A 19,351-nucleotide genomic window follows, 5' to 3' on the forward strand; every position below is an offset into this window, starting at 1 on the left:
TGTCACTTTTGCTTGACAGATCATGATAATAATAACATTTTCTGTGAAAACATGCAAATTAATCATGAACATGCATTAGATAAATTGAACTGAATTCAACTGGTAAATCAACTGGCAATCATCTACTGGTTTTCAACTAGTAAATCATCTGGTAATCATCTACGGGTTTCAACTGGTAATTCAAGTGGTAATCTTGTATTGGTTTTCAAATTGTAAAGCAACTGGTAATTATGCATTCACTGGTTTCCAACTGAAATCAGCTGGTATCAAAATGGTCCAGTTTGGTCACTCTGCTGGAATGAAGTTATGAATTTCCAGTTAAACCCATTGGTTTTAACTGGTATCAACTGGTCTAATAATATACCAATACGCCTATAGTTAATGGCTTTCAAATGGAATCAACTTGTAAACTACACCCAGTTGGGTTTTAATTTGTTCCAACAGGAAACAACTGGTCTCAAATTGTCCACTTTGGTTTTATGGGTTTTAAACTGGAATCAACTGGCAGATGTACCAGTAAGGCCTATTGTTTTTAACTGGTATCAACTGGTGTAACAATTTACCAGTAATGTTAATTGGTTTCAACTGGAATCAACTGGTTTGTTTTCAGCACGTGCCAGTAAGGTCAATGGGTTTCAACTGGGATATACTGGTGCGTGTGAAGTTTACCAGTTGTGTCAACTGGTTTCAACTGGTACCAGTTGAATCCAGTTGCAACCAGTAGAATAAACTGGCACATATTCCAGTTCCATCAACTGGATTCAACTGGTACCAGTTGTTTCCAGTAGATACCAGTTGAAAATCCAACTGGTTTCAACTGTTTTTTTTTCGACCTGGGCTATATGTAGCGTATAACCAACCAATCGGACTGACTGCACTTCAATAAATAGCGACAATTTCAAGCATGATGCGATACCATTCACAAAAGGCGGTTCAACCTGAAATTTAATCAGAATTAAACAATCATAGATAATATGTCAATTTTAAACTGTGTTTACAATCAATCTTGCATCAAATTAGTTGTATGATTAATGCATGTTTACTGAAATTACATATTACACTGTTCCAAAATGAAATATCAATAACCCTTTGGGCTCTACACATATTACCCTAAATTCCTCTTTATATACATGTCTACAGTTACCAGAATTTATCTTCATTCTGTCACTTTATACGACTGCCTATATATAAATGATATTAAAATAACACAACACGGTCTGTACAACAGACTATCCCCATAGCGCTACACACATGCACCGTATTATGTAACTGCACGTGTAATGCATCATACAAAGTTACTGTGTGTACAAATCACTTTCATAACAAATGTTATACATCAAATTATCTGAAAACTATGACCTGTATAAAACCAACACCCAACTCAAACTGACGGCTGGTTATCAATTATCAACATCATATGTTCAAATTGTACTCACAACATTAGGCTTGTCTGGAAATACTAAATATTGATAGCACTCAGAAGGATGACTTTACGAAAATGGCTGATAGAGGTATTCCTAAGTACCTGATTAGGATACTCGTGTTTTGGTATGCCCATCAAACAATGATGGCTAGATGGGGAAGTAGTGTCTCTGAACCATTCCATGTCAGTAATGGTGTTAGACAAGGTGGTATTCTTTCTCCCTTTCTCTTTAACCTGTACATGGATGGTCTATCTGACAATCTGAATGCTTGTAAAAAAGGCTGTGTAGTTGGTGGTATGGTAGTCAATCATTTAATGTATGCAGATGATCTCGTTATTATTAGCCCGTCAACTGCTGGGTTGCAGAGTCTGCTCAAGATTTGTTCTCATTATGGATATGATAATGATGTGAAATATAATGCAAAAAAGAGTCATGTTATGATAATTAGATGTAAGGAACACCGTAGATTGGTATTCCCGGATTTTTATTTGTGTGGAGCTAAACTCAATGTCTGTACAGAGGCCATGTATCTTGGTCATTTCTTTACTGAGGATCTCAGTGATGATAAAGATATTAGTAGACAGTGTCGTAAATTATATGCTCAAGGTAATATGCTTGTTAGGAAATTTCATATGTGTTCTCCGGATGTGAAGGTGGCTTTATTTAGGGCATACTGTACACCTCTATACACTGCGCATCTGTGGTGTAATTTTAAGAAGAGCAGTTTGTACAGGCTTACTGTTGCCTATAATGATGCCATGAGAATGCTTCTTAGGGTACCTAGATACTTTAGTGCTAGTCAAATGTTTGCTGAGTTGAATGTTCCAGCCTGTTCGGCTGTATTACGAAATCTTATGTATAAGTTCATCCAGAGAGTGGATGTGTCTGAGAATGGTATTTTAAAGATGTTAGTGAACCCCTCGTATAGTTGTCTTAGGTACACATCGGGCCTCTGGAGATTTTGGCTGAATAGCCTGCTGACACATGGCAATTGACTATTATGTTCCTGTTACCAAGGATTCCAGTATCCTTGTTTGTTTGTTTTTTATAATAGTTATTTATCATAAGTTTATCGTTCTGGTTAGTTGAACAGAGACAGATTGTTACAAGATACAACTTCAATAGATTGTTATTGATTGTTATACATGTGCTTATTTTAATCTTACAGTATAGGTACAGCTTAGAGTTAGTTTATTATGTGTTTTTGTTTTTTTATCAACCTTGCAGGTTACATGTTACTCTTAGAGTTTAGAGTGTTTGTACGTATTGTAGACCTAGTATAGTTTAGTTATACTCTTTGTATAGTTTTGTTGTTATTATACTCATCATGTTTATACTCCCTATATATCTATGTAACATATGTTTTATATGGACCTCTGCCTTGTGTAGTTGAGTCTGAAATAAAGTTCTGAATTGAATTGAATTGAATTTTCCCAAAATTGAGAATCATTTGCAGCTAAATTGTTACGCCCCCACTCGGCAGACCAAAAATTCAACCAAAAAACCATCGCTTCTGACGTCATACTCCGATCGTCAACTGAAATTAAAAAAAATGTCCTTACAAAACAGAGATTAGTATCTTACACTATATGTTAACCAAGCATAATATCTTAAATGTCCAAGTACGTGGTAACCCCTTTAAGCACAAAGAACATGTCAAATATCTAGAAGTTATTGTAGATCAACCGCCGAAATGGGAGCTACATATTCAGAATAAATGTACCGTTAGTTCGACTTAAGGGCTTGTTCGGCATTATATATTAATGTTACGAATTTGAAAATAATTTACGAATTCCTTATTTTGCCTCAGCCTGATTATGTAGATATTGTAAGAGGTTCCTCTTCTCAGAAATATACCAATTATCACAGACGCTGCAAAATAGGGCAATTCGAATTATTCTTAGTGTAAATCCCTGTCGACATCATCTCTAATAATGAACTTTAAAACAAATCATAACATTACTGCACCATATTTACATGAAATGTTTGAATTTTTAACACCACAATATTGCCTTCGCTCAATTGTGAACCTAGCTAGCCATCCCATAACCAAAATCTGAATACTATCGAAGAGCCTGTTTAGATACATATCTTCCTCATAATAGTTCCATTCCGTACTTTATTTAATGAATTAATCCCAAGTTTTAAATAAAGTTGATGACATAACAGTTTCACTAGTGATTTGTTTTTAGACCCCCTATGCTCCTATTTCAATCAATTAACCAGTGAACTTATTTCTGACAGAAATGAACCTTAATCAAAATGTATCGCCCCTAATAAATTACTTTATTTGATTGAATTGTAAAATAAGACTGTTTGTATATTTATTCATTTTGTTTATAGTGGCTTTTGATATCATATTTCTATTTATCTGTATCAAATTCTGGACCCCTCGGCGGAACGGCGCCACCGTGTTTGTGGATGCTAAGAGATGGCCATCCAGCCGTTTATTCTCTCGTAGTATGTATACATTGTGTTATGTTTCGATTATTGTACTTCTTTTTATTTGAAATCATATTTCAATAAAGTACTGTCACTGTCTGCGGCGTCCTCGTCTTCGGCGTCCTCGTCTCCGAAGTCCTCGTCTAAGAAGTCCTCGTCTTTGGTGTCCTCGTCTTCGACGCCCTCGTCTCCGGCGCCCTCGTCTCCGGCGCCCTCGTCTCCGGCGCCCTCGTCTCCGGCGCCCTCGTCTTCGGCGTCCTCGTCTCCGGCGTCCTCGTCTCCGAAGTCCTCGTCTTCGGTGCCCTCGTCTCCGGCGCCCTCGTCTTCGGCGTCAGTGATCTCTTCCTCATCCTCGTTAATTTCATCTCTTATGCGATTCCTGGCTAGTCTCTTCTGTATGATATCCTCGGTGAGTGGCTTTTGATGAGCTTCAACCAAGGGGTATATGTGCTTTATGGCTTCAATGATGTTGGCTTCAGATCGGGCTGTTATCAGAAAAAAGGGGGAAAAACACAAGATACTAGTTACATTATTTGTGTTGGGAAAAGCAAACATGTTACAATGTGCCTTATGTGATCATTCAGCCTATAATTATGGACACTACAGGGCAAATTTGTTATTCTATGATAAACTTCTATTTTGGAAGAAGAAAATACAGCCTGTTAGAACAAGGCAATGTAACATCATGGAGGACATTTTCCGCAAAGAACTGCTGAAACAAAAGTATCCTCAAAATCAATACCTTAAGGTACAACTAAATAAGGGAAAGGCCAACATATCAATCCACTTGCCTACATGTAGTAGTGGAAGATCGTTCCTTACAATAAGTGGCAAATACTAACAATGAAATACTTTGTTTTTCCACCTAGGTAACATGTTAGTCCAAAGATCCTTTACTCTGCCTACATTTGCCATATCTAAATTACTAATCCACATGCCAACTTGTCTAATAGTGAAGTGCCAGTCAAAGGCCCATTTTGATTGACCAATTTGGTACTATGATTACAGTAACCATTAGCCTGTATAACTAATGTTACGCCACACATCCAATATGATTGCACAATAATGTGTCAAATAAATTGTAACAACGAAAGGCTACCTACACAAAATACCATTCTTACTTACTAAACTTAGCTACGTCCAGCAAGAAAGTGAGAAAGAAAGTTTAGAGTTACATAGGGAAACACGATCACATCGTTACAATATGCCATTTTCGTAATGTAACCAAATGTAATGCATACGTCTTTGTGAAGTGCCTGAATACAAATTATTTCATTCACCTGATAAGAATAATAGTATTTCAATAGACATAATTTGAACTGCATACTGTTGTTGCCAGGTAGGACAAACATTATGGCTTTACCTTCCTAGCAACACTTAATATATGCAGTTTGCATGCTGACTATGGAAATACTATTATTCTTATCAGGTGAATGAAATAATTTGTATTGAGGCACTTCACAAAGACCAATGCATTAAATTTGGTTACGTTACGAAAATGGTCTATTGTGGAGAGACGACTGTTGTAATGGTTTGTGCGTGCAACTAGATGGAAAATAGCCAAGCAAACACCATCTAATTTCACGGAGGTATTAATGTGAGAAGAGTAAGGGCGGACCAGCTAGGGGCATGGACTGATATTTAACAAGCCAGTCGAAGACAGAAAGCTGTGGAGAACCTATATGTGTTAAGGTCCATTTTGTTGTCACCCAAATTGCCTCCAAGCTTTGGAACTTAGATAGATAGATGAATAGTCTTTAACTCTGCTTACCTCTGACTGTAATTTCACCTGAATGGAGGATCGTAATAGACGATCCGTGTCGGAAGACCGGGTAGAAGGCATAATAAGGTTTCCCATGCGCAGGGCTGGATTGGGAATGGAATGAAGTAAGATTTCAAATTCTTGTCAGTGCTGGGCTAAGAGAGGGGGTGTCGATTTGTGAGATTTTCCAAATGAAGGTACAGTTGATCTTTACTGTACTTGAGATGGGAGGACAAATTTAGATTTGGATTGTACACTGTATCTTTCTACGGCAATTTATAATATATAATAATAATAAAAGTGTATTCTTTCAGACTTGACACTCAACAATAATTACCCCAGTTTTCTTCTGTTTTTATTAACATGACTGAACGTGTTATCATCCTTCTTTTGCAATAGCGTTTCCATTGGGTAATTAATGTAAACATGTATTCAAATTATGGAAATAAAGACCTTGTTTGAGGAAAAGAGAAAAAATAATGTTTGTAACAGAAACATGTAGTTTAAATGCCCTTTCGAATAAAAATAAAACAACACATAATGATTTTACCCCCGCCCCCCCCCCCCCCAAAAAAAAAAAAAAATGACAAAAAAGGAGGATACTAAAAAAAGCCTATGGTTTCACCGATATTTGACATTTTAAAAATAGAATTACACTTCAAATCTAGTGAGTAAACATTTATAGATTAGCTCAACCAGACAGACCACTCACTTTCGGGAGGCAACAAGATCTTACCTTCTAGCTTCACAATATCGCCGATGTGACCTTACGAAAGGCCAGATATGTACGCTAAACGGCAGATCGTACCTCCCACAAATGTACTTAAACTTGTAGTCTGATATTAACCGAGTCTGAAAGAAAAGGTTAGGAAAATAAAAGGATATACAAGATCAGTTAAGAAGACGTTCCGGGCCAGAAATTTTGTAAACTGTACTTGCCAAAATCGATGGGATTAAATTTAAGTAAACCAAACATGAATGCGAATTGAAGGAAAGCAATGATGTATGTGCATGTCCTTGGTGGCATGTCCCTATATAGACCCTGCCCAGAAAATTGGGTTCTTGTGATTTTTTTTTTTCTTTTTCCAAATATCCCTGAAGGGGAAGTCGACCCGGATATTAAGTTGGTTTTAATAAAAGCAGAAAATGAAAGAAACAGGTCAGTGAATGTTTGAGAATAAATTTATCTACAAACAAGAAAGATATGAATTTTTAAAGTTGCGATTAAGCAAACAAAAATTGGCAACTCTGTGACGTATTTTGCGAGATCCTCTCCTATTTCCCCTCTACAAAAAAAAGACAATTATTTTTTTTCCCTCAGGAATATTTTCAATCATACATTTACCCAGTGTGTAATTATGGCAAATGTGATTTTTTTTTTTTAACAATCTCTGTATGAAACAAATTTAGAATTCCATTATCAATAACTAGGAAAATAAATGTTTATGAAATTGTCTAAAGCTCGCTAAACAGAATGTTGTCAATTTGTGTTTTCCTGATAATTCCAATTACTTTGCTACATTTAATTGGACATTGCTAAAAATGTCACTAATTTGTATCACTCATAAAGTGCTAAATTTAGCACTTAAAGATTCAATTTTAGCACTTTTTAGGAGCTCGCATAGTGACTGCACTCGAAGTGCTGAGTTAGCACTTGCACCCGGGCTACTTTGCTAGCACCCAAAGGAGCTGACTGTTGTGCTAAATTTAGCACTTAAAGATTCAATTTTAGCACTTTTTAGGAGCTCGCATAGTGACTGCACTCGAAGTGCTGAGTTAGCACTTGCACCCGGGCTACTTTGCTAGCACCCAAAGGAGCTGACTGTTGTGCACTTAAAGTGCCAAGTTTTGCTCTCTTTTGGGTGCTAGCAGAATAGCCCTTGTGCAAGTGCTAACTCATGCGTTGTTTGACATGCCCCATCTACATTTGGTATGTGGTCAAGGTGGATGTCCTTCGTCATTTACCACTTTCAACTCTTACAGGAAACATTTATTAAACCAACATCCACAAGAAGAACCTGAACCTGAAGTTGTACAGGGTATGGAGGGTCTAGTTGATGCTGATTTGGGTGTTGCTGTTGGTGAAGTGCATAATCCTGCAGCAGATGATGCATTTGATGATGATGATGATAGGATAGGCCTACTACAAGAACAAGATGGAGCAATGCATAATGACAGTACAAGACACTATGAATATGACAGACAATGAAAGCGGACAAAATATACAGTTCCTTAGGTAGACAAAGGAACATCCCTTCACTGCTATTATGTAAAAATGTGTAGAACAGGTGTCACATGCATATTCACCTGTTCTACACATTTTGCATTTTTCATTGGTTCTCTTTTATCAAACACCAACATGACCCATGCTATGACAAACAGAGTGTTATCTGCTGCAACAGCTTTGAATACTGATGTTGTTGACAGTTTAAGGAGCAAAGTTATTCAGACTTTTGAGGCCTTGGGTATTGACCTGGAGAATGAAGAATGTAAGAATCTCTTAGCTGAATTTGATTCAAAAACAAATATTCACAAGGTAACAGCTATTATACTAACCGACCAATCAGATCAGGTTATGCAGTCAGCAATCGATGTTAAGTGCTGCATATTGTTATAGCACTCGTTTTCTGCACTCAAATATTCAGCACGTTTCGGTTTCCTTGTTAAAGTTAACCCGTCAAGTGCTGATTTTGGCACTTCAAGTGCAGAATCTCACTCAGCACCCAACATTTAGCACCTCAGTTTTTTGCGTGTATGAGCGGGTGCTGTGTTATGTATTAATGAGAACAATGTATGAACATATTATCTGGGAGGGGGGGGGGGGAGAAGGGGGAATCGGGTTTTTAATACATGAAGTATTGTAGAGGGAAGTTGGGTATGTAGTGTTCAGGGCACCTTCCTGCAAAATGTCTAGGTAGACTACCTTGAAAGTATGCTGCTGGAAAAAAACAGCGGCCAATTTTCAAAATTGTCGCCATGTATTAAACTACTGATGAAAGATTTTGGTGATTTCTGTTTAACAAAACCTTATTTTACCGTGTGGGGTGTCATATTAAAATAAAATCACATTTTTGATAAGATGATATTACATTAAATAGGTTTGGGATGATTTTGAGCAAAATGTGAGTAAACGATATGATTTTTAAAAAGTTCATAAAACATTTCCCCCAAAATATGGTTTGCTCAAAAAGTACTATTTGTATATATATTAAACAAATTATAACGACTACTGACTCGGAAACTTCTGGAAAACTGTCGATAAATATGATTAGCATTATATTGGAAGTCACTTCAAGTTCATTGCTTAAATGTGACACTTTTATATGAGCTAATATGTCAGTTTTTTGGTTAATAAGGAAGGACTTTCTTCTTCTTGTTAATGGTAACATAGTAAGAAGAAAAAATAATATATCACGAGTGGATGCTATCATCGAGCAGATGCCTATTTTGATAGGAAGTGCGATTTCAGATGATGCAGTTTCCTCAGGTTTTACTGATAACACTCTCTAGACTTAGTTCCCATTGCTATAGCCTAGAAAAACTGGTATATGATGTGTTCTCAAAAAAAAAATTAGGCTATCGGTCAAATAATAAATAATACTTTTTGTTTGAATTCAGCATAGGGATATCGACTGCTTTAATACTCCAGGGGGTGTTTCACAAAGATCCCAAGTTGAACTTATCTCTCAGTTGGACTTAAAAATTATGGAAAGCAGTTAGCATCTTTGAAACTATTTGTAAAAGTTATTTTGAAAGACATAAAATGTTGATTCAAATCATTCATATTTTTCTATTATCAAGGAGATTTCATGTTCTTGATGTGGAATTTATAGAAAATCTAAAATACTTGATATTTCGCATATGAATATATTTTATTTTAACACTACAAATGGCTCTCCAAAATGTTTAAGTTCAACTTAGGATCTGTGACCACCCCCCCCCCCCCCCCCCCACAGGACTGGCTGTTTCTATACTGCTCTCAGGAAATTTGCCTCCCTGCTATCACCCCGAGGCGCACCTGGGTGGGTGGCGCGTCGAGGGGTGATAATAATAATAATATAGCAGGGAGGCAAATTTCCCTTGAGCATATAAAACAGCCAGGCATCTTGTAGTAGTGGATATCTCTATAATTTATACTGGGAATCTCAATCAACACTGAAGCATAGCTTTTCTGAGATTCCCTTTTTCCCCCTCTCAGTTAAATCAAGCAATATAAAATATTTTGTCTTATTATCAAACTTAAATGTACTCTGTAAACTTTTTTTATTATGAACATACTTGTCAGTATTTCGTTACTTTTATAATTCATTTGTTCTATTATATATTGTAATACTGTATGGTTTATATACGTCATTTAACTTGTGGATATTTGAGTGGAAAATAAATAAATCAAATCAAATCAAAGGTGTAACAAAAGGCATTTCTGAGAAGAGTAAGAAGTAATAGGGCAAGTGTCAAAATAAAAAGGGCGACTTATCAGAGGTCAAAATGGGCACATATCATAAGGGGAAGGGTGCACTTGTTACAAAGTAAAAGGGGCAGCTCTTAGATATCAAGCAGATAGGAGCAATTATCATAGATGAAGGGGGTATGGTAAGCAGCACTTAAAGATAAAGGTGAGTTCTGGGCCCTGTATTACAAAGAGTTGATATCAATCGCAACTTATTTGTGATTGATATCAATCACAACTATGTACATAAGAGATGGGAGACTGCAAACTTGTGATTGATTTAGGGACTTGATATTGATTCGGATCAATATCAACTCTTTGTAAGACGGGGCCCTGGTCATCCGATTGCATTGTGAAAGAAAAGGTGTGGAATGGATCAGAAAAAGTTGAGCATATAGCATGTAAGTAATGGTGTGTACTGCAAAGTTCGAGAGGGGGGAATGAGCACTATTTCTTTTCTTTTTTTTGCTCCCGAAAATTTGAAAATCGCGCCGGCCGAAAGGAGTCATCAAAATTTGGCCCCGTTTTGGCAAAGTAACAAGCACTGTACACAGAAAGATGTATATTTGACTACACAAATGGTGTCGAGGCTACTAACCTTGATTTCCTAATCTTTCTATGCTCATTACTCAGCCAGTATACATTTTCTACCAAAATTGTTTGACAAATGACATTTATTTGTAATCTTGAACATTTAGTGTAATTTTCGTTTGATTCTGTGAGAATTCATTTTGTTTTTTTCACCAGAACTCAACTTTATCTTTAATAGAATGTAAAACAGGGACCTACTTTTTTTTAAAGAGATACTCATCTGATGTTAAAAGGGGGCACTTTTCCTACGGAGAAAGAGGCAATCTTCGGATACTTAAAAATGTGGGGTAGGGGGAGATGGGGCACTTTGCTCCCCCGGGTGTGTCGCTTCTGAACGTAAGCATTTGTAACGTTGCAGAACATAGTATGTTTCTATAGTTTTGACACGTATGACCAATTTTACCTTCAGGTTAAAGGGAAATCCAACTAAAAGAGACAACAAGTTTTTATTAAATGTGACTAAATATGAGAAAGGTATGATTTTTTGGATGTTGTAATCATTATCCATATGGGTAATTCAAATTGGTTGAAGCGGTAATGTCAATGTGATGTAGTGCCAGACTATTTTCCCATCTGTTCCAACATGTAAAATGACTAAAATGTTATTTTTTCCAAATTTCATTGCTCATGAAGATCTATTCCTTTTAGAAGACCTATAATAAAATATTTTGAGTAGTGCCCTAAGGGAGTAAGAACTTACGAGAAAAAACAGAAATTAACTGTATTTGTGTACAAGGCAAATGCTACGTCACAATCCAATGGCCGAACTTCCCCTTTAAGATTCGCATATCGACTTAGTGATTTCATATTTCAAACATTCATTCTTTTTTATTGGTCCGAATCATTCAAACTTTTCCATTCCGTTTCTGTCATTTTACAGCTTTCATATGAATCAACTTATTACAAGGGTTGTACATTTGTTTTATTTACTTTTGTTCTATCTCAGCTACCTAGGCTTGTTCTATAAGTCATTTATTTTGATATTTTAGTGATAACTTCTACTGATTGATATATATATATCATATATTTATTTATCAAAGGACACGTGTTAATTTACATATGTTATAAACAACCTTGACAACCGTAGCAGAAATGTTACATTTTACGAGAGAAATGCATAAATGAGGCACCCAGACATAGTGATATTACAAGTGGGAGTGCAAACAAGGATTCTATCATCACAATTGTTACACTTTGGACAGACGTTCTGTAGCATACATATAATTTCTGTTCATTATGTTGCTGATGCTACAGATATCTGCTGCCATGTAGTAAACTTAAGTTATCGATGATGATGATGATGATGATGAACAGCATTTGTATAGCGCCATTTATCTGCAAAAGCATTCAAAGGCGCCTGGCTCCCTCAATATGCAAGTGATTTATCTAATACCCTTGTCGCCACATTCCAAAGTTGTTTTTAACACTTTATAACGTATACATGGGAAAAATATAGACAAGTACGTGTAAGTGTACTTAATAAAAAGTGACCAACTGCAAAATTGTTGAAAAAATATTATGGGACATGCATATTCAGACTTGTAGATAGTCTGCTATGACTCAATCTTTCTTGTGAAATTAGTGCTATACAGCTTGAATAATTTGTTATTATGAGCCTACTGTATGAACCCTTTTTTCATGGCATTTTAATGAACAGTGCCATACAGCTTTGAACATTCTCATCATATCATGTAAGATAAAATCCAAATGGCAGTATATCTAGAACAAATATGATTCAAAGTTACAGACAAAAACTGACAGTTTCTTGGTAATATTCAAACAAATTGAGAGTGGTTACTTACATAACAATCATTTGTCTTTATTATCCGTGCAAAGTGTTTTGCTGTTCTTCGAGAGTGACGTTTACTGTATAAAAAAAATATAAAAAAATATGTCATGATACAAAAATGTTAAAGGGGAAGTCCACCCTGAAATTAAGTTAGTTTTAATAGGAGTAGAAAAATGAGAGAAACAAGTCAGTGAAAGTTTGAGCAAATTCCGATTAAAAATAAGGAAGTAAGGATTTTTGAAGTTGTGATCAAACACAAATTGGCAACTCTATGACGTATCATGCGAGCTCAACTTCCATTTGCTCAGTACTAAAAAAATCTAAAATTTTCATTTTCCCTCAAGAAAAATTTCAACCATACATGCACCCTAATTATAATAATTGCAAATATGTTTCTATACTCCCCCTGCAAGGAACAAATATATATTCCGTCATCAATAACGAAGAAAACATGATTTTATGGAATATTATGCACAAAGCAAATGAAGGAGAGCTCGTATAATAAGTCACAGAGTTGCCAATTTGTATTTGATTGATCACAACTTCAATAATTCATAACTTTCTTATTTTCATTCAGAATTTGCTCAAACTTTCACTCACCTGATTTTCTTATTATTCTGCCTCTATCGAAACAAACTTATTTTGGGGGTGGACTTTCCCTTTAAGCCGATGAATAAACCAGCAGTTTAGAGGTGCAAAGTTTCATTTAATTACCGTTCAAACTCCTTTCTTTCTTCCTCTAAAAATCCAATGCTTATGCGACATGTAATGTCTAATGAAGATCTCTACATTTTCATCATCTTCCTTTAAAAAAGTGACATTTTAAATACATATCCTTGGTTATCTTTCTTTTCCTTTTTGCAACATGCTAAGATCCACCCTTTAAAAACTCATCAAAAATTCATTGATTAACAATAATACCCCACGTAGGCTACATAATTGGAAGTGGTTGTCTCGGGAGTTTAAAGGTACTAAGTCCCATTTGGAGGCCCAAAAAATGAAAAGGTTAAATTCCAACGGCATTTGAAAGTTAATACTAATTTAAAACTTCCCTAAAAAAAAAAAAGGGGGGGGGGCTTGAAAATGTCTTTGAGTGGGAAAATAACGACTATCAGTCGTCAAATCGACTTAGGAGCTATAGAGCCAATAATTAATAGTCTTCATTTTTAGCTCATTGTACCGAATGCTCGTACGTTTTATGCTGCGCAAAGATTCAATCAGTTTAATATTAGCCATTACAAGAAGTGGGTTATTGATGTAGACAAATGCTCATGTATCCTTTACAGCTAATGTTATGTATGTTATTACCAAAGAAGAAAAAAGTCAGTCAGTCACTCGATAGTGTCTGACAGTGAACGTTTAAATTTCACAGATAGGACATACATGCCATATTCATGATTCCTGCATCGTTCTATAGAATTTGAGGTTGGCTGCAAAAGGGACATAGTACCTTTAAAGGGGAAGTCATCCCTGATATTGAGTTGTTGTTTTTGTTACAAAAGAAATAAAATGAGACGAGCAGGTCTATGAAAGTTTTTGTGCTAATTCCAATTAAAAATAAGAAAGTTGTACATTATTGAAGTTTGAAAACACGAATCGGCAAAATTTGTTGTCAAAACTACATTTTACCCATCAACGTCTTGGGGCACAGTGCAGTTTCAAGACCCCCTTGGACAATGATTTTAACCATGCCCTTCAATGGAATCTATATGCGTATAGTATTTACCTATCGTTGCCTGCGATGGTGATAGTGCCAGAACGACCAATTAGAGCAGTTGCAGTCATACGATGGAAGTTGGTCTTGGTGATTACCTACAAAGGGAAACCACAAGGTGAAATATATAATTTGAAGGGGGATTTAACTGAAGAAAAAATGGCACTGATTAGAAAGGATAAGGGGCACGTAGTTAAAGGTAATGCAAAGTTTTTTGAAATTTTGAATATGAGCTAGGTAGTGATCCTTTAAAATGTTTATATAATTGGATGCCCCTGTGGATGTATTATAAGCACTAGAAAAAATTAGCCCCTAAAACACTTCTGCTTTAGAGAAATTGAATATATCAAAATTTACCTGTGCTCCAAATAAGTTTCAAATACATGTATAGCGCCTACGGCCATACAATAATAGCTGCGACCATGAAAATCTCGAAATATGCAGTTCTGATAAATAATTTTCCAACGGGAATAGCCAAACGGTCGATTTTAGTCAAGAGACATTATGTTAAAGCTACAGTAATATTAATATTGGGGGAGCTACATGTATACAACATGAAGAGTTTATTATTTACAATATACACTTTGGACTCGATTTCAACCGCGACAGCGATTATTGAAAATTGTAGGATCGCATATGCTTCCAGTATTTACATTTGAACCAAATTCATGACCCCGTACCGAAACTTTGTACTACCTTTAAACCAAAAAATGGGCATTACTCAGATTCTAAAACGGTGATTTACAAGAGGCGATGGGACACTGATCAAAATTGATAAGGGGCGCTTCTTGTGCCTGAAAAGGGGCATTCATCCCAGATGAATATCAGAAAGGTAAGAGGCATTCATCACAAATAAATGGGCACTTATCTAATGAAAAGTGACACCTATCATTTTTTAATAGATGCATTTATGATTTTCAGAGATGTAAGAAATGTCATTTAGAACAAGAGAAGGGGATCTTATTACAAAGAAAAGGAGCAAGTGTCAAAATAAAAAGAACCACTGATCGGAGATCAAAGGGGCACTCATCAGAAGGGGAAGGGCTACTTGTTAAAGTAAATGGGCGCAATTATCATAGATGAATGGGGGTACTTATCAGAAGTGGTAAGTAACACTTCAAAGAATGTATAACAGACACCTATTATAAATAAAAAGGGGCACTTATCTGATGTTGCAAGGGGGCAATTTTCCTATGTAGAAAAGGGCAATCTTTGGGTACTTGAAAAGGTGTGGGGGAAAGGGAGGGGGAGCTGTTCTCCCCCGGTGTGTCGCCTCTGAACGTAAGCGTTTTTAATGTTGCAGAACATATTTCTATGGTTTTGACACATATGATACTATATCCATAGTATTGATTTTGAATATCGTATCTGAATCCATGCTCACGGATGTAAATTCAAAAGAAATTGAGAGTTGTTACTTTAAAACCATTTTCTGCAATGACCTTGTACTCTTCCTGGCCATCTTATTGTATCATCATTACTATTGTTATTATTATTGAGTTAACTGGCATTGCAAAATCACAGGGGGAATAATTACAGTGAACCAAATATGTATGTAAGCTGTAGGAATGCAATGTCAATGATTTATCTTGGAGGTGTTCATGGAGGCGCGATAGCTCAGTTGGTAGAGCAGTGGTCTCGTATTCCGGCGACCGGGGTTCAAAACCAAGTCGATGAGCTAGTGCATGCCCTTTGGTAAGGCATTAATCCTCATCACCAGGTCCGTCGGAGAAGACCTAAAGCAGTCGGTCCTCTGGGTGCTTACTCACAAGCATGTATGCTTTCTTAGCAGTCAGGTAAAATAACCACTGACGCACACATCTTATACCCGTGTCGCCACATTTCACAGTTTTTGTCTCGCCTGCGTAGCAAAAAGCGAGACATAGGCGCCGCTTTTCCGGTGATGGCGGAGGCGTCAACATCAAAAACTTAACCTTAGGTTAAAGGTAAAGACCAGTTATGGTCATGCGATTGCATTGTGAAAGAAACATTGTGGAATCGATCAGAAAAGGTTGATCATCTAGCATCTAGCATCTGCAAGGTTCTGGAATCATCAAAATGATAAGAAATTTGGCCCATTCTTCGTAAAGTTACAAGCACTATACACAGAAAGATGTATACGGGACTACCCTATATCTCTCACAGACCATGAGAGAAACAAATTTACCAAATATATGAATGAGTAGGCGGTTTCCCGGCGAATTTTTTATCATCATGTATTAGTCAAAACATATTCTTTCACATGATTGGTAATGAGAGCTTCCAATTCATTTTTTGAAATTGGGGCGTTTCCAATACTGGTCTTTACCTTTAAGTTTTTGAAATGTTAGTATAATTTTGAAAGTATAAGGTCTTATTCAATGAAACTTGGACCAAAGGGTTATCAAGTACCCCCAATCATGTGATTATAAGTTCAGGTCACTAAGTTAAGGTCAAAGGTCATTTCAGGTCAACAAACTTAGACTATGAATTGATCTGAAGTTCTTCTTCGATAGTGAGGTCATGAAAAGTGAAGCTTGGTAAGAGTATGGTGTCTTTTGCTGATTTATACACTTTTGAATAATACCTGGAGCTATGTAACCATATGGAACTTAGGAGAACCTATAGGAGTGTCTTTTGGAGTCTGCTGGTGGCTGGAAACTACCTCTTTATCAACTTTTATGTGAGACCATTTTCATGTTTTGGAACCCTTTTTTTTTTATTGCTGGTCCCATATACCCGTTTTGCTTGTTGGATTTACCCATCGTAGCACTCGCTATTTCTTCTCGTTGGTAGATTGGCTAAGATTATACACAACAATAACAGCGGATTCCCCCAGCTATTGTTTGCTGGTCATGACTTGCAGTGACTCATCAATCTGGGACTAATCTGACTCCCATTCCAGCTCTATTCATCTATTGGACCTATACTATCCACCATGGCAGGCTCAACGGGCAATGCTACAACAAGAGGGATATATAGAAGACCAATAAGAACGTTATCGTTCAAGAGAGAGTGTTTGTTGCATCTAGAACATTTTTTAATGGAGTCCCATCACATTGCAGTTTTGGGGAGGGACTATGATTATATTACCCCCTTGGATAGCCTCCCAGAGTCTGGTTTTGAAGGTTTCAACTGAGTCGCAGGCAAAGATGCTGGGGGAAGTAAATTCCAGGCCCGTATGGTTCTTGGAAAGAAGGTGAGCCGATAAATATCCGTCTTGCATCTTGTGTTAGAGAAGGAGAGATTATGATGTCCCTTGAGTATCTTCTGGGGTTGTGTGATGTATTCAGGTCTGGGTATATGGCTACTTGGTCTTTGATGGATTTGAAGAAGAGCGAGTGTCGAGCCACAAAACGTCGACTCTGTAGCGGTTACCACTTTAGATCACTCACTCTTAAGGTCTCATACATGGACGTCTATATTTTTCCAGTGACAAATCTAGCCCCTCTGTTCTGGACTCCCTCTAGTTTGTTGATATTTTTACTTAAATAAGGATCCCACACGCTACAGGCCTTAATAGACAGGTGAATGCAGCTTCTCTGATCTTCTTGGTAGAGAAGCCAAACCGGTTCCGACGAATCATCCCAAGCTTACAGTATGCCTTTTTAAGTACGTTATCCACTTGGTTCTCCCAGAATAAGTTGTTGGTTAGTTCCACTCCGAGGTAGGGATGGTAGTTTACCTCAATGAGGGTAGTACTGTTTATGTAGTATGCTTGGTTGAATTTCATTTACCACTTGTCTGCCCATGTAAATAACCTGTTCAGATCCGTCTGGAGGATTACTGTGTCTTCGATCGTCTTAATCGCTCAGTAGAGTATGCAATCATCTGCAAATAGCCTTAAACTCGACGAGATATTTATATCAATATTGTTGATATATACGATGAAAAGGAGAGGGCCGAGGACGGACCCCTGCGGTACGCCTGATAGAACCGCAGCCGAGGCTGAGCATTCCCCATCAACGACCACTCTCTGTGATCTTGTTGTCAGCCAAATGTTGATCCACTTAAGAGCCCCCCCCCCCCCCCCCACTCAGTGTTATTTAAAGTACGCATATGCTTGTTCCCTCCTTTTGAAAACACCCCCTAAGTCCGGTGTGTAAAGTCAATACGGGCCGGATTTTTGTGTACTACGAGCCGGACTTTGGTGCGTAAAAAGTACCCCTTTACCGGACATTTCGGTAACATGCATGGTATCCCTCCGTTCACGGAGTGGAGGGAGGGGGGGGGGGTTTAGAGAAGTTGGCCTTGAATGCCACACTTGTGAAGTAGGAAGAGAAGTCTTTGATGGGGTACCTTATCAAAAGCCTTGCTGAAGTCGAGAATCATGACGTCCTGTTGAGTACCCTGGTCGAATGATCGTATAAGGTCTTCTATCGTAAGAATGAGCTGACTCTCACAGCTTCGGAGTTTCCGAAATCCATGCTGTTTTTCATTTAAGAAATTGTGATCATCAAGATGCTGGATGATGTGTCTGTAAAAAACATGTTCCAAAATCTTACAAGAGTGGGATGTTAAGGAGACTGGCCGGTAATTCTCTGGCGAGTGACGGTCTCCTTTCTTGTATATAGGAACAACGTTAGCAGACCTCCCAATCAAGTGGGATGTCACCTTCATCTAGGGATTTCTGAAATATTGCAGTCAGAACTGGAGCAATCTCATCTTTGGCCTCTTTGAGAATGATGTTGGGAATTTCATCGGGACCGTGTGCTTTCTTCACCTTCGTGGGTCCCATTCCCATTCCCCACTTCACACGAATCCTGAATTCAAATCTATAGATATTTTCACTCAATATTATGACCATGTGTGACCAAGCTGTAATTAATTAATTTCTTGTCATGCCAATTAATCAGATTAAATCAGATTTCATACTACCTGTAAAATGATAGGACTATACTCTGTAAGTAAACATAAATTGTATATTTTGTATTATCATATATCTCGGATAATCATCTATATATAAATATATTTTTAAACAAATGTTAACTAGGTTTTAAAAAAAGACTACTTATTACTTTGAAAGTGTATTACAAAATTGCATATGACATTTAGTAAATGGTAACAACATGTTTTACTATTTAAACGTTTTAATTGCATAATTAGAACATGTATTATTTCACCATTGTTTGAAATTAGTTGTTTAGTTCATCACAATCAGTAATTAATATTTTTTTTTAAAAAATGCTAAAAGTATTGA

The 19,351-nt window shown here is 36.9% G+C and overlaps 1 protein-coding gene across 1 annotated transcript; it reads right to left on the minus strand.

Moving 5' to 3' along the window:
- Window positions 1–3,926: 3,926 nt before the first annotated feature.
- On the minus strand, window positions 3,927–18,889 carry LOC115923272. Its single transcript, XM_030983691.1, has 5 exons — window positions 18,743–18,889; window positions 18,451–18,579; window positions 14,185–14,270; window positions 5,638–5,732; window positions 3,927–4,351 (listed from the first exon to the last, which is right to left on the minus strand). Exons 1-5 carry the CDS (start codon window positions 18,887–18,889, stop codon window positions 3,927–3,929), a joined length of 882 nt encoding a protein of 293 aa, XP_030839551.1.
- Between the last annotated feature and the right edge of the window lie 462 nt (window positions 18,890–19,351).

Source organism: Strongylocentrotus purpuratus, unplaced genomic scaffold (genome assembly GCF_000002235.5).
Source record: "Strongylocentrotus purpuratus isolate Spur 01 unplaced genomic scaffold, Spur_5.0 spur5_scaffold_13, whole genome shotgun sequence".
Taxonomy (NCBI): Eukaryota; Metazoa; Echinodermata; class Echinoidea; order Camarodonta; family Strongylocentrotidae; genus Strongylocentrotus; species Strongylocentrotus purpuratus.

Excerpts from the sequence above, each read along its gene's own strand:
- LOC115923272 (XM_030983691.1), bottom strand. The coding sequence starts at position 18,889 with ATGGGACCCACGAAGGTGAAGAAAGCACACGGTCCCGATGAAATTCCC. Across the intron at positions 5,733-14,184 it reads ACCATCGCAGGCAACGATAG|CCCTGCGCATGGGAAACCTT; the intron begins GTAAATACTATA and ends TTCCCAATCCAG. Across the intron at positions 4,352-5,637 it reads AGGTGAAATTACAGTCAGAG|CCCGATCTGAAGCCAACATC; the intron begins GTAAGCAGAGTT and ends TTCTGATAACAG.